The 17396-nt window shown below is 33.7% G+C and overlaps 1 protein-coding gene across 1 annotated transcript in view; it reads right to left on the bottom strand.

Annotated features, from left to right (window-relative positions):
* Positions 1 to 17396, bottom strand: part of STXBP5L (syntaxin binding protein 5L) — a 420610-nt gene that overhangs the window by 241268 nt on the left and 161946 nt on the right. Inside the window, 1 exon segment of the mRNA XM_074301345.1 lies at positions 9724 to 9858. Coding sequence (XP_074157446.1) covers positions 9724 to 9858 — 135 coding nt within the window.

Here is a 17396-nt window from a genome sequence, read left to right as displayed (position 1 = left end):
AAGAAAGAAAGATAGAAGATCACTGCTTGAAGGGAGGTGAGGATCAAATTAAAGATGTTTTGATGTTGTTTTTGTTGTTTTGACTTTGAGGAATACCTAGCCATGTTTGTCTACAGCATAGAAGGAGCTGGATAACAAATGTATGATAAAATATTGAAAAGTAGCGGGGGGGGGGGGGGGGGGGGGAAGAGATGGGGGAGGGGGCAACAATAGAAGGGACACATTCCTGGAAGAAAGAGGAGGAGATGTAATCAAGCACACAAGTGAAAGTGTTGAGAAGGGTCATGTCTTCCAAGGTAAGGAGAGCAAACGAAGAGATAAGAGATTGTACAGAGATTTAAAATTAAGAAAAGAGTTCATAACACATTGCCCCATACTTTACCAAGAAAATTGAAGATATGTTCTTGACTGAGGAAAAAAAAGGAGGTGGGAATGAGGAATTGTTAGGATTAGCCTGGGGAGAAAAGCAAAGATTTGGAACTGATACTTTGATCTTGACAATAAAGAACCATTCATAGAACAGTAAAAGGTGTGCCATATAATCAAAATAAACAAATTTGTTGCAGAACTACTCAAAGTCATTGTTCAATTTCCTCCAGCTTTTTTCAGCAGTTTGGGAATAGGTTTGAAGAAGGGGGATGGTGAAATGGAACAACAGAATTAAGCATCTATTAAGTATCTTGTATATGTCAGATGCTATATTAAGAATATTACAAATATTATTTTATCTTCATGACAATATTGTGAGAGAGGTGAGGCTGAAAGATGTTAGCTGTCTCACCCAGGTCATATATTTAGTAAGCATCTAAAATTGGAACTGAACTCATCTTCCTGATTCCAGGTCTATCTACTATGCTGTCTGACTACCTGGAGTGGGTAATCCAATAAGCCATGCATTTTCATCATTTTTCCAGGAGTAGAAATGTTTTCATCAATGTCAAAACATTTTTGGAAGTTAAGAAGACATAAAAATTAAGTAATACTTCAGAAAGAACAAAGAAGGTGAGGAATGAGGAAAGTCATTGGATTGGACAATTAAAAGATCATTGCTAACTCCTTTGAAAAGAGCCACAGATTTAGACTCATTGTAAAGAAAAATTCACTAGCCATTAGAGTGGTTTCCTTTAGAGGTAGTGTTCTCTTACTCACTGAAGGTCTTGAAGTAGAGGCTGATAATGGTTTTTCAGTCAATCAGAGGATTCTTGATCAGTATGGCTGGCATTTGGTGACCTTTTAGGTCCTTCCAATTCTTAGATTCTGTGATTGACATTTAGGAAATAGACTAAAGTCAAAATTAGGGGTGCAATCTGTGATTATGAAACAAAATAAAGCTTTATTGTCTACAATGATCAAACTAGCAATACTCATTTTATGAGTACCATGCATTAATGAAACCAGTGTCATGGCCAATCATCCATATACCAGGAAAAATAATGAGCAATTTTCTCTTTATAAATGATATCACGTATGAAGTGTCAGAATGGCAACATCTGAAAGAATTCTGGAAATATTTAAGGAATCTTAAAGAAATATGGCAAATACACTTTAAAAGACTTACTATTCACTTACTGCAACTGATAAACAAATGTTAATCAGAGAATTTGCCAATCAGTTTGAAAAATCAGATTTCATGCAGAAAAGAAGATTAAAGTAGCAAAGATGATTTTTAAGATTGAAAAGTGAAGCAATAGAATAATTCAGAGATGAATAAATATGCAAAAGATCTTTATAAATATGTCTGTGTTCCCATCTTATAATTTTGGCAATCACTTCTGATTAAAATTATGTATTATGCCTTCAAAATGTTTAATTGTAATTATTTGTAAACATGTAAACACATAATACCCCATAGGGTTTCTGATTCAATTCAATTTTCAAAGAAACTCTGTGAGGTATATACTATGGATATAATTATCTCTATTTTAAATCAAGGAAACAAAGGTTCAGAGGTTTTATATGACTTATCCATGATCACACTGTCAGATATGTATCTGAAACAAAGTCTTGCTGATTCCAAGTCCTACCCTCTTATACACCACACTAAATAATTTGTTTGGGTAAACATAATTGTCTGATGGGCAGAAAAAAGCATTTTAAAAATGAAAATATAAAATACTGGCACAAATAAGGTCTCTAAAAAGAAAATGATATCTGAAAATGAAAATTAAAAGCAAACCAGTGGACAGCAATTGCTGGGAAATAGAAAGGAATTCTGCCAACTTGCTCAGACAGTTTGCATATAATTTCAGAAATATGCTCATTGTGTAATGGCTAATTATAATATTGGTTCATCAATAATTTGTTAGTACATGACATTTATTGTGTACCCACTGGATACTGAACATTGAAAAGAATGTGAGAAGATTAAAAAGAAATGGAAGACAAGTTTGTGCCTTGAGAATGCTTAGATTTTGGTGAAAGAAGTGGATATTTATGAACACACAAAGAGCATAAGAACAAAAAATAGAACCAAAAGAATAAGTAAATAACTAGTAACAGATTTTTCAAACTCACCATATATGTGGATAGATCAGGAGATGTTGCCATGATTCATAAAGAAGACAATATTTGGATAGCGTTTTGGAAGGGATAAGGACATAGTTTACCAGATATATACACTAACCATAACAAAAAGTCAGGCTTAACAGGAGAATATTACTTGAATTGAAGGAAAGCTTGTGATCCTATCTCAATTAAATAATTTTGCAGATACTTCCAGAAAGCCTCAGAAATTTTGTTGTTGGCACTTAAAAGTAAAACTTCAAGATTTTTATTGCTCATAAGTTATATTTTGTTGGGTCTTACCAGCTGACATATACCTATACACATATGTACAATATATGTTTATGTATAAATTATATACATGCATATGTTTGTGTATGTTATGATATTTACACAGAAGAATTACTCTGTGGATCAAATAAGGTAGGCATTCTAACGCCAAGTTACTTAAATGTTATACTGAAAACTCGGGCATGAATGTCAAATTGCTAGATTAGGAGAATACTTATCAGAGTCCTCTGATTTTCTTGTTATCCCTTCACTAATGATCCCAACCAGGTCTCTCCATCTACAAGTCCTCAATAAAGTTGGATTTGGATACTCCCAAAAACATGAATACTGCCTGATTGAAGTAAAGAAATGATCTTCTATATTAGTGCTGCTTTGAATCTATTCTCCTGCTTGCTTTTCAGGCAGTGAGATAACATGGTGAATAGAGTGCTAGAATAGAAGTTAGGAAAAACTCAGTTTAAATCCTGCTTCAGACACCAGCTGTGTGTGACCATGGAACAGAAGCTCTCTAAGCCTGCCTCCTTATCTATAAAACAAAATAAATCAAAACAAAAAACAAACAAAAAAACCAACCATATTGGGTTTTTGTGAGGGCAAAATGAAATAATATATGAAAAGAACTTTTCATATTTTAAAGCATTTTATAAATATATGCTATGATTAGCATTATCAACATCATCACTTGCCTTTTACTTTTAACTTTTATACCTTTTAAATTCTTACTAGATTTGAGAACTTCTCTATTGTTCTATCTTCCAGTATTTATCCTGTTCTTGTCTATTAATTAGACTTGATTCTATACTGATTCTTTTAATATGCCTTTATTTCATCTTTTACCTATTTTTAACATAGCTTCACTATGATTTTATACACCTACTATATACAACAAGTCTTGCCCTCGCTTTTCCAGCTTTTAGTCCTTACCCAGTATTTACAACCTGTTGCTACTCATAATTCGGTAAAATAGAGCTTCAGTATAGAGGGGAACCTGAATGTAATGTGAGTTAGTAAACAACAAGAGAAATCAATCATCTCATGGAGATATAGTTGAAGATTTGAAATTAATAGAAGGAGATCTATGGATACTTTTTGGATGCCAATCCAGAATGACCCCTGATTAGTGGTTAAGCATGAAGGATAACCACATTTTTTTCTGGCCATATGAATTAGAAAAGACTTTGATGCGTATCAATAGGACATAACATTCCAGCTAAAAGAGAGAAGAACAAGTGGCATACTTCTGGTACATCTTAAATTATATGGATGGAGACAGCATTAAAAATAAAGATTATAAATAAACTGCATCAAGTAGGATTGATTCTTACATTTATGTCAGAGATGTACTTTGATCTGAAAATTTTTCTACCCACTTTCATTTGCAGGCCAAACGCTAGAGCTTTAATAACTATGAACTCTAGTTGTTGTCATCATACTTGAAAAAAAAAAGTCCTGGTGGGACTCATTATATAAGATACAGCTATGAGAGTCATAATTAATTATTCCAAGATAGGAAAGAATAATAAGAATAACTTAAAAGAATAAAGGAATAATATATAAAGAAGTAGAAAAGGAATGAATTGAAGTGAGGGACACACTTATCTAAATAACTTCCTAATTTTGGTTCATATCATGTCCAAAGATCCATAAGAATGATTACTACATAAAATGTATTATCTTACCTATATTACACGGTAAGATCAGATACTTTTTTTTGAAGTTTATTTTTTTAATTAATTTTATAATTATAACTTTTTTTTTGACAGTACATATGCATAGGTATTTTTTATTTTTTACAACATTATCCCTTGTACTCCCTTCTGTTCTGAATTTTTCCCCTCCTTCCCTCCACCCCCTCCCCTAGATGGCAGGCATTCCCATACATATTAAATAATCAGGTACTTTTTAAAAAAAAGTATGCAAATTTACCATTACAATAATAGAAAAATCAAATAACAAATATTTATTCAGAAGAAATTTACCCTAAAGTTATATTATTGGCCTTGATATTCATCTCATGGAATTAACAAAAATATTGTAGCCATTACAAATACATTTATTATAAAAATTCAATTCAAATTCAGAGGACATTTTCCTGATTTGAAGATTCATCAGGATATTTTCAAAAACATGTGGCCTTAGATTTCTTTTTTTAAAGAAACTCACATCTTAGGATTTTTATATGTTCACATTTAAGTAGTAGGGCAAAGACTTCTTATCACTAGTAGGAGTGAAAATATTGATGGTAACCTCTTTTCCAAATCTAGTATAATTGGGGCAATTAGGAGCTAATGACTTATGTGTTTTCGATTACTTTATAAATCTACAGGTGGGTTCACATCATAGTTTACTCCCTACTCACATTGAAAGTAGCTATACTAAATGTAACATGAAGCAATTAGATTAGTTTTCAAGTGTGAATTGTGTAACTATTCCTATTACTTTACAGCAATGGCATATAATAAAACATTAATTTTTATTATAACTAGAGAAACTTCCATAAAAGCCTTATTCCCTTGCTTTCCTGCTACAGAAGAATCCCTAGGTGCTCAAAGTCTATTCCAAGTCTTATTACAGCTGAAAATCCAATTCAATAATCATTTATTAGATACTCACAAGGCACTGAGTCGGGTGCTAGGTAGTCAAAAACAAAAAGAAAACAGACCCTGCCCTAAAGAAATAAACAATCCCGGCAGATACAACATATGAACACAGTCAACAGTATATATAAAATATATAAGCATATATATAAAACACAAGTATATAAGTATATATCCAATAATCTGAGGAAGGAAAAAACCCTAAGTACTAAGGCAGTAAGAGAGGAAAGGCTTGTTGAAGGATGTGACATGAGTGGGGGGAGGGGAGAATACACAGGCACAGCAGAAGGAAATGGAATTCTAAGGCTGGGGATCAACAAGTCAGTCAATTTGGTTAAAAGTGCTTAAAGAGGAAGTAATATGAAGTTAGCTTAGAAAGGGGAGCTGGAGCCAGATTATGAAGAATATTAAATGATCCAATTTAGATTTTTATCCTAAACATAAGAGAAGCCACTGAAAGTTCTTGACTGGGCAGTTTCTTGGTCAAACATGTAGAGGAAGCAAAGTCAAAATGGCAGAAAAAAAACCAGAAAGTTGCCTGAGCTTTTCCTAGTTTCCCTTAAAATAACATTAAGCCAAATCTTGAAATGAATTCTGAAATGGCAGAACCCGCAAAAAAATCAAAATAAAAGAATTTCCCAGCCCAAGATAACTTTGAAAGACTTCAGAGGTCTGTCTCACTTGGTTAAAAGAGGAATACAACCCAGCACAGGCAGTGTCTGGGAAAGCCAGCAGGAGGTTCTTAGCTATAGCATAAATCAGCAGCTCATGCCCATGGTCTTAGCTTAGCAGGCCAGTGGCACAGCAGGCCAGCTATGAGACTTTCGGCCCCAGTGCAGCTGGCAATCTGCTAGCCCTGGAAACCCCAGAACAGCAGGAACAATTAGGCTGGACAATCCCAATGCAGGAGGTAAGCCATTGCTAACCCAGGAGTCCTCAGTGCAGAAAGCCAGTCACCAGATCTCCTGGCTCCTAGTGCAAGAAACATGGGACAGTGCTCTCTAAACCACAGAAGCAAAGCTCAACTTTAGTCACAAAAAGGCAGGAAAATAAGCAAACATGTATTGTAAGGAGTATTACTCAGGTATCTATTTGGAGAATGGTTTGAAGAGGTAAGAGCCTAGAAGCCAGCAGTCTAATTAGGAAACTATTACATGATTAGCATGATGGACAAAAGGGAAGAGTTGAGAATGACTCCAAAGGCCTATAATGAAGGCTTCATTTCTCAAATGTATCAGAAAACTGAGACAAATTTATTTTTAAAAATAAGAGCTATTCTCCAATTGATATGTGATTAAAAGATATGAACTATGCTCAAAGAGCTATAAAATCATTCATATCCTTTGACTCAACAATAATATTACTAGGCATGAATCTCAAAAAAGATTAAAAAACAAAAGGAAAAGGATCTTTATACACAAAAATATTTTTTGCTTCTTTCTTCTCAAGGCAAAGAATTGGAAACTGAGGGAATGTCCAGCAATTGGGAAGTAGCAGTATGTGATTATGATAGAATGTTATTGTTCAGTGGGAAATGATAAGCAGGATGCTCTCAAAAAAACCTGGAAAGTTCTCCAAGAACTCAAGTGAAGTGAAATGTATTATGTACAAAGTAATATCAATTTTGTGGGACAATCAGCTATGAATGACTTTGCTATTCTCAGTAATACAATAATCCACGACTACTCTGCAGAACTTATGATAAAAAATGTTATCCATACCCAGAGGAAAAAAACTGATTTTGTCTGAATACAGATCAAAACACATTCTTTTTAAACTTTATTTTAATTGTGGATTTTTTGAGGGGGAGTTTTCTTTCACAACATGACTTTTATAGAAATGTTTTGCATCACTTCATGTGACTTCTTAAAGAGGATTGGAGGTAGGAAGGAAGGGAGAGAATCTGTTTTTTAAAAAGTTTTAAAAACAAATTATAAAAATTCTTTTACATGCAACTGGAGAAATATAAAGATTAAATATAAATATGAAAGTAAACTTTGTGATCTCCCCAAATGTGACAAGCATTCCAATCATATCTTTATCCAATGTTAAAAACAGTAAATAGAACAAGGCCAATTATTGGATCTTAAAGAACTTCAGGAAAAATATTCTTCTAGGTGGACACTGATCCATTAATCAATGCTTTTTTGGTGGTATGACCAATGAACAAATCCCAAATCCACCAATTTTACTACAAATCTATATCTTATCCATCACAAGAGACTGTCAATGTACTCTGCTAAAATCCAGGTAAACTAGGTCTATAGTATTTTTCTGAAATGAAGGTCTAATAATGTAATTCAATTAGAGTTAACAAACATTTATTAAGTGTTTATTATGTACAAGGTACAATATTAGATGTTTGAGACATTAGACACAATTGAGACAATACCTGCCTTTAAGGAATTATTTTTAGATAGATTTTTAAAAAATTATATATATATACATATATATATATACACATATAGATAGATAGATTTTTAAAAAAATTATATATATAGATAGATTTTTAAAAATTATATATATATATAGATTTAAAAAATTATATATATATATATGTATATATACACACACACACACACACACACACACACACATACACACACATACTTTTCCTTTGCCTAGATTTCTTTCTATATCTCTTTCTCAACTCCTAGACAGCTGTTACTATAAAGATTTTTTTTAAAAAGAGAAAGAAAAACAAATCAACAAAATTGACTAGTATATGGGGGGGTGGCATTATATTAAAAGTTCTACACTCATGTAAACAAAAGAAAGGGGGACAGTCTCTTCTTATATATATCTCTTTTGGGATCAACCTTATTCTAACTTTACAACACTCACCTTGGATTTTTTTTTTTTTTTTTTGCCCATGGTTACTATTCTTTCCATTTTTGCTGTTATTGTAATAGTCCCTATATACATTATTTTCCTGGCTTTATTTCTGTGCATTTTGTCAATAAAATCTTTGGTATACCTGCATAACAGTGCAATAAAATAAAAGAGCCAAAATGTCTATTCCCTTTGACCCCAGTGGAATCACTGGGGTCAAAGGGAATAGACATTTTGGCTCTTTTATTTTTCTTATTCCAAATTTCTTGTGGTCTATGTCCATCAAATGAGCCTACAGGAGATGTGTCAAATATAAAATAATTTTAAGAAGGAGAAGTCACTAACAAAAATTGTAGAAAGCTTCACAGAGGAGGTGGCATAAGAACTTGAGGAAGAGAATGATTTGAAAGGCAGGGGCAAGAACATCTGAAGCACAGGAAACAACCACTGTCAATAAACAGAATCATTCTGGGAATCAGAGTGTGTGATGAAGAAGGGTTGGAGAGATAAATGACCCCAATTATAGAGATCCCTAAAAGACAGACTGAGGATTTGGTATTATTTTTCTATAAATGACAGGGGACCACTGAAGGTCTTTGAAAAGACAAATGGCATCATTAGAACACCTGTGTATAAGAGGGAAACTGGAAATGAGAAGGTTATAACAATCTTGGAGGCAAGAAGCTCTGAGGTTTCACACAATAGTGGTAGTCATAGAGGAAACGATGACTGAGTAACAGTTCTGGGTGACCTGGAATATAGTGACTCATTCAACAGAACTAAAGAAATAAGGAGAAGGGGAAGAATGAATAGTGATTAGGGATGTGAAAACATGAGCTTTAAAAAAATCAGTAACCATAGGAAAAAATGACAGATTATTTGATAAAGAGTCTCTTTCTAAATGTTATCTACATTACTTTAATAATTCATTTTAGATTTTTTCCTGAACCTGTTTACTCATTTTTAATTAAAAATCTGCAATTTCATTATTTCATCATTCACCACAGAGAGTATAAGCTCTCTTTTAGTATGTCGTTCTTTAATAGTTGCAAATGGCTAAAAAAAACAAACAAACAAACAAACAAACAAACAAAAAAACCCAAAACCTGAATTAGTGGGAATGAGTAATTGAATTGGTAATGAGTAAAGGAATTGAAAAAAAAAATTGAATGAGGTAATGAATAAAGGAATTGTTAATGAACTTCTTTGAATGTAGTGAAGTTGGTCCTTGGATATCAAATATAAAAGTCCATCATAAGGCTCACCCTCAAAGTTTTTCCAACTTGGTGAGACCTTCAAGAGTGTTTGTATCTACTTGAATGACCTTTGAGAATCCAGTATCTTTTCAATACCAAAATAAGACATCAGAGTTTAACTTTACTCAAGGACTTCTTGCATTACTTTGATTACACCAAAAGGTACATGCAATGTTATGTAAGTAAATCTATAAGCACAGAAATAAATGCCCAAATTGATAAAACGATATTAAAATTCAACTTACAGTTCAATTGCTTTGTTCCACATGATAACATATCCAGAAAGAATGAAAGATTCAATATTTACAATGTGTGTATTTCCTCTTTCTGTTCCAACATAGAGCCATTTACTCTGGAAAGGTAGATGACAGTAAGTAATTCTGAAAGAAAGAAAACTTCAATTGAAATATCTGAATTCTAATTTTTTTTGATATCACAGTTTTATAAAATTATAGGTAACTATTCTTTAATTTTTAAAATCAAAATATGTTAGCATCCCTTATTCCTTGGATAAATATATTATTTAATTTCAGTACATTAGAATCGAATATAAAATGTTTAATACTTTGTATAACAGAAATTTAAAAGTATCTATCTCAAAAATGACATTTACTATTACTATAGTAACATTAAATCACTAGAGAATATCGACATAAGAGCAATGTTACAACAATATTACTGAAATGTTTTGATTTTTGTAGCATTAACTTCAAGTCAAAATTAAGTCCACTTAAAATATTTAAATTTCAGAATTCACAAAGAGGTTATCACCATGCCTTAATTATACCAAATTTCCAGATATGTAGAACTAACTCTCTTACTATGTCATTTAATGGATGAAATATTTATGGAATTAATGAATGATGTCTGACACTTGCATTTAAACTTATAACAAGCAACAAATAACTATAACTAGTTAAAACCTATGCTGAATTCCATTGAAATTGAGAAGAGGTTACAAGAGGTCATGAGGGATAGTGGGGGATATGGCCCAGAAGATCATCAGAATAATGGATATAATAGGGAAGGAAATGTTGCTACAGAACACAGTCTAACCACATATACAATAGGAAGGAAGAGGGTAGCCCAAATAATAGTGTCATTCTCAGATTCAATCAAATTAGGGTAAGTCAACTCCAGAGTCTTGGCCCTTACCTTCAAGGGAAAAGTGAATCATGAGAATAGAACCCTGGTGATGGATGAAATGACTATCTCCAAAGGACCCGAAAGCTAGTCTTGGAGATGTCAGTCAAGTCCTGTGATAGAATGATTTTTGCTTATGTTAGTTAGTACTTTATAGATTTTAATGATGTACTTTGTTGGTTATGGGTAGAATCTTTTTTGCTGTATAACCATGGGTAAATCATGACTGAAGTCTCAGTTTCTTCATCTGTAAAATGGGTAACCTCATAGAGTTGTAAGGATTAAATGAAATAATGTATGCAAAATGTTCTTTAAACCTTAAAACATCAAGTAAATGCAAGCTATTTTTATTCTTCTGATCATGAGCATTTTCTTGAACTAGTTTCTGAAACCATTACTCACTATGGTATACCTAAAACTGAATTATCAGAAAATCTGAAAGTATTGATACAAAATGACATCATGACCCTTATTACAACTGAATACAAAATTTATCCAGAATTAAATTCTTTGTACCCCATTATATGATTGTCAATATCCAAATGAGCTGAAGCAATGAATGGTTGCATCATTGGCCTTGACTGCAAATACATTCTGGTTGATTCACTAGTTAGTCCCATTTTTCTAAGCTGAGTTATCAAGTTATCATATAACTATTCTGGTTCCAACATCCATGAGATTTAGAGCACTGCTTAATTGATAAGTGTTTGCAGCCTAATCATTTATGACCAAAATAAAAGTATCTTTTATGTTTCAAGGTCTTATTACCTTGGTTAAAACATTTCAAAATAGATAACTTCACATGGTGGCCAATTAGTGTTCCTACAACCTTAATAATTAAGGTGTTTTTTTTTTTTTCTTTTTAAATTGTACATTTGGAAAAATAACCTTGACCACACTTTTGTGTAATCCTTTCTCCATGCTTATTTATTCAAATAATTATTATGTTTTTACCATTTGATAGTATAAATTCAATTTATTATAATGTAAGAAATTTTTAAATTTCCTGCACTTTATATAGGTGAGAAATACCTAGGTATTCAGATTAGTCACAGCCAAGGAGAGATTCATTCCATCTTTGGTCAGCACCATGGTGGTAGGCCTCTCCTACTTAGCTTCTCCACTGAAACCAAGACTCTGGAAAGCTTCTAAGAAAGCTAGCTCAGGTAGCTCAGCCCCCCAGGCAAAGAAAATAGATTGTGAAGGAGAAAATAAAGGATTTAGACTTTAACACCTGTCTATTCTGGTGATAATTACTGAGCTGAAATGGAGGCTGCCCTAAGACTTAAAGAAAACCAAACAAGAACCATTGGAGAAAATGCAGCAATAGGACAAGAACCATTGGAGAAAATGCAGCAATAGGAATTATGATAAGACAACTTGCTAAAGAAAATTCTAATGAGGTTTGCAGAAGAATTATACTGGGACTACACAAGGATGCTCCTTTAGAGGAAATCATAAGATGCTGTGCCACAGTGGGCACAAATGCCTTTTATACCCAGGCTATGATGCAGAACATGGGAAGAAAGGGTCCCTCTTGGTAAGGGACTTCCAGAGGGAGTTGTCAATGCTTTCAATGTGGTAAAGTAGGGCATCTGAAAGCTCAATGTAGGCAAAGAGATAGACTGAGAAGACAAGGTTAGAGAACAAGACCCAAAATCCCATGTACAAAATTCAACAAGGGCTTCCACTGGGCCTCAAAATGCAGATTGAGTCAGGGAAATGAGAGGTGGGGTCCAGCTCCAGGGCCCCAGGTGGGGATGATGGCAGCTGAGGTTATACCCAGAGAGTCTTTAAAAATTCAATATTAAGACATGATCAATCAGCCAAAAAGTAATCAGATGGGAGAAAGGGATTATACTTGGGGAGAATATAGGCATTTTAACCCAACATGTTCAGTGCAAGCAGCTCCAATGTAATTGCCAGGTGATGAGGGAAAATCCAGAAAGTGGTGAATGGAAGGGACTAGATGGGTTAATTACTTGGGAGAAAGGGTTTGCTTATATTTCTACAGATGGAGAAGGAATCAGATGGGTGCCAATGAGCTCCTTGAGAGAGACAGAAAAAGAGAAAAAAAAAACTTGAAATAAAGGAGACCTAAGAAACATCTGACACTGAAAGTGCATGGCTGATGAGACTGTTACAGAACTTCTAAACATACAGGAATCATTGGATTCCCTGAGATAAAAAAGTGTTGATAAGACTGTTGCAGAATTTCAAAATCAGCAGAAATCATTGACTTTCCTGACACATGATGATATTATTACAGGACTTCAAAACTTGCAGGAATTATTGGATTTTCTGACACATGAAGTGATCTTCACCACTTTTTGAGAAGCCAGGGAAGGCGTGATCATCTCCTTTTTGGGGTTCTCACCTCCCTAAGAAGCCAGGGAGTACATTACTACCTATGTTCTAAAACAAAAGAAAGTGGGAGATGTTATGTGCCAGAACTCTGAACTTGGAACAAGGATTCTTACAAAGTGCTAACTCAGTGGAATTGATAAATACAATGGTTATCTAGTTTAGCATGATGCTTAATAGTTCTCTAGTTCAGTACATGTATTTAATACTTAATATAGTTCTTCAAGATTCACACCTATGATAATATAATTATAAGAGAGCATATAAACTGGGAGCCTCAGCCAGAGTCAGAGCCAGAGAAAACAAACGGATTGAAAGCAGGAGCTCATGCTCTTGAAGCCAAGGAGAAAGATTCATTCCATCTTTGGTCAGGCTCCTGATAGTAGACTCTCCTCCTTCATTTCTCCAATGAGACCAAGGCCTGTCAGAGCCAGAGACAGACTCAGAAAGGTTTGGAGAGAGAGATTCATTTCCATCTTCATCAGCCTTGTGGTGGCTGGCCTGTCCTCCTACATTTTCTCCAATTATTCATATGACAACTGTCTGCAGATATCCCACAAAATCAGCAAAGGGTTCATTTGGACCTTGCTCTATTTTTGTGAAGGCTTCCCCTCCATCTTTTCCTGGGAGGGAGCCCCATGGTTTGATCGAAGCAGCAGCAGCAGTAGCAGCAATTTGCTAAAATGCTATCAAAAGATAATTAATCTGTACTAAAACGTTTGCATACTGATCTTTACCTGCTAGTTACTCAAAAGTGATTTGTATATTAATTCCAATTTGCCTATTTCGTTGGGTTTGTATTTTACATATTTCACTATATTTCAAAAGCTACAACATGTTTTGTCCAGGTTCTAAACATGTCCTTGCTATAGATTTTCGATCACTAGGGGTTAAAATTTCATAAGACAAATTCTCTAATACCACCTTAACATAAGAAGATGTAGCCCCATAAAGCTTTCTGACTTCAGAACTCTATTCACTGTGCCACCTAGCTACCATACCTGATATACAACATTTGACAGCTATTTTTTCCCACATCTCTGATAAGAGATATTGAAGACTGCATTTTCATGAGTTCAATTGCATTTTAAAAATTATTTTCATTTATATTATCACTGTAATTGTGTATAGTATCTTTCTGGTTCTGCTTTCTTTGTTCTATATCAAGTCATACAGATATTCCCAATTTTCTCTAGATTGACATATCTATTATTTCTGGTGACACAATCATATTACATTAGATTCATATATTATAATTTGTTCAGTCACTGTCCATTCCGTGAATAATCACTTTTCTTTTAATTGTTTGTTGTTACAAATGAAGGAATGAAAAAAAATATATTAAGTATTTACAATGTGCAAAGCATTAAGTACTGAATGCCAAGGATAAAAAGAAAAAAGTCTAACAATTTTTGCTCTCAAGGATGCAAGAATGCCCCAGTCTGATGAGGGAGATGATACATATAGAAGATTTCCTGTAAAATTCAAATACAAGCAGTCCATTGGTCCTTGAGTGCAATAAAAAAGCAGATGATAAGGCATCTTTTAAAATATTATTTATCTTTATTAAAATCACATTCAATGGCCAAAGACTTTGAAAGTGAGAACTTTGTTTTCTGGTTTTTTAGTAGCTATGACTAATGAAGCAGCAGCACAGGCTACCAGCAGAGGCAGCTGTCAAGTTTCAGTCCCTCAAGAGATGTTCTCTTCTAAGGAATAGCTACAGAGGCAGGCTGAAAGAAAATTCAGTACTCTCAGGATCCTGTTCTTATCAGGGATTTTGAGTTCAGTGTTCTGCATGGTCTCCAAGGGAGTCTGAAAGAAGCAGGGGTTAAAGTGGCAGAAGTGACAGCTGGCACATGCTGCTTGCTCTCTCTCTCTCTCTCTCTCTCTCTCTCTCTCTCTCTCTCTCTCATTACCTCGTTGCTTCAGCAAAGTTGACTTGCCTGGTTTGTGGATGCTACTTATAAATATTTTGGTAAAAAAGAGGTTTTTCTTGGTGTTGGTTATCTCCTTCAGGTACCTACCTAATACTGTATTTGCTGGTTTGAAAAGTATGAATAGTTTAGTGATTTTCCTCTAATAATTACAAATTGTTCTCAAGAACAGCTGCACCAGTTCACAGCTCCACTGGCAAGACCATATTATGTCTTTCTACATATAGTCCTGCCAATACTAATTTTTTAAATCATCTCTGCCTAGTGCCAATTTGCTAGGCATATAGTGAAACCTTTAAGCAAACTTACTTTACATTCATTTTAATATTAGTAATTTGAAGCATTTTTTTCATATGGTTGTTTATAATTCTTCTTTTGAACACTCAGTGTACTTTGACCACTTATCTATTAATTCCTTATAAATCTTGGATGTTTATATGAGACATTTGAAGCACATATTTTTCCCATTCAAAAGTTTCTCCTGATGGCTATGCTTTAAAACTATGGCTCCCATTCTATTTTTAAAATGACATAACTTTTTTTTTTTTACTTCATACAGTTACTGTGGAAAGCATGTAAGAAACACTTTTTAGTCCAGCTGAAAATATTAGGAAATAAATATTTATACACTTTAAAGTCCTGTTTAGACTATTCCCATTTTCTCTCAGATATAACCCTTTTCTTGTAGGAGAAGATCTTTTTTTTGATCATGAAATAAAGTTAAAGCCTTGGGAAATGAATTAAGGATGATAACCAAATTTAGAACAAGAAATCTCCCTTGTTTCTGTCGCTCAGGTAGACTTAGTTGCAATAAACAGTAGTTTGGCATGTAGCTTCCTTTTGATTATTTGAGTCACCTGAAGTATGGTTCATGATATGCTCTACAGGTAATGATCCTTTGATCACTATTATCTATAGTATACCAATCTCTGAACAAATTGGAGACATCTCTTCTTGAAAAAGTTTAGAACTTAACATATATACACTCTGTGTATTCAGATACCAACCTCACTATGCAGTACCACAAGCATATGTTAGGCAGAGTTCAAAAACTTCCTTCAAAGGTTTTGTTTTTGTTTTGTTTTGTTTTGTTTTTGTTAAGTTTTTAAGATTGAATTTGAATCCAGGTTCATCCTAACTTGGTGGTCATTGCTTTATCTCCTGTGCTATCTAGATGTCCCAGTATATAATTATTGTTGTGAATTATCTGAAGGGAAAGCAAGTGGACAAGAGATTGTAGAATGGATTTCCAAAGGGAAGTACTGTAATAAATATAGAGAAATAAATTTCTGGGTAATATGAGCAAATGGTTTCCAGCAGTACTACATTTTCAAAGACAAAATTGTCTGAGTTTGTGAATTTATGAACTTTTCATCACAACAAATGGTCAAACAGAGACTTGAAGGCTTGTCAAGAATAGTAAGAAGGATAAGGAACATTCCTAATTCAATGGGAAAATGGACTAGAACATTTCTAAAATTATTTCCAACTTTAGGATTAAATAATCTTCTGTTTGGTAAAATTTTGAGGTATGAGCTACATCACCAGTTTTTAATCCTAATAAGCAGATCATTGCAAAATATTAGACCCATAAGAGTATTACTATCATTATAAATGAATAAAGACCATATTCACTGTAGTTCTAAAAATAAAATCATTCAGATTTATACAGCACCTTTCCCCAAAGGAATCGAAGGCATTTTGCACATAATCATCCCAATTTTCTCCCTTCAGCTCCACAGGACACTATAACATGTTCTCCAACCTAGGAAAAGGCAGAGAATTCTTTCCCTAATAATTCTGCAGGGAAGGAGATGAATGCTCTATCCTCATATCAATTCACAGGGGGCATCTCTCTGTGATTTTAAGAATTGGGCTGAACATCTCATTACTTCTCATATTGTGAAGTGAATAGGAAAGAGGATTATTATAGTCATTATGCAGATGAAGAACTTCAGGCATAAACATGTCCATGGCCACACAGTAAATTAGGGTAGAGTTGGATGAAATTAAAACTTTCTGATTCATAGTCTAACTCTCAATATTTGATCACAGAGTTTTTGGAAATTACATTTTCCACATCCCATTTGGATATGGGACATTGTGTGGAGAGAAATGGAGGGTTGCTTTTTGTTTGCAAGCATTATAGCAAAATAGAGAACCCCAGTATATTAGCAACATTGCAATAATTTCATGCATAACAGAAATGGGAAAACAAAAGGAAACAAAAATCTGAAATACATACTGAAAAAATATAAAATAACCAAAATTCTTCCCCCATGGAATTATGGTAATGAATAAAATTTCTGTTGAGCACAGCCTGTACACCAAGAATAAAAGCATTTTGTTGGGTTGGAAAGGAGACTCACAAAAGAAATATAACACAATCCTTTCCCTTGTAGAATTTATCAGCTAGTTTAGGAAAGAGAATTAACAACAAAAAGAGAAAAATGCAATGTAATAATAATTTCCAA

The sequence above is a fragment of the Sminthopsis crassicaudata genome, chromosome 3, assembly GCF_048593235.1.
Source record: "Sminthopsis crassicaudata isolate SCR6 chromosome 3, ASM4859323v1, whole genome shotgun sequence".
In the NCBI taxonomy this organism is placed as follows: Eukaryota; Metazoa; Chordata; class Mammalia; order Dasyuromorphia; family Dasyuridae; genus Sminthopsis; species Sminthopsis crassicaudata.
This window is presented reverse-complemented; position numbering and strand designations above follow the sequence as displayed.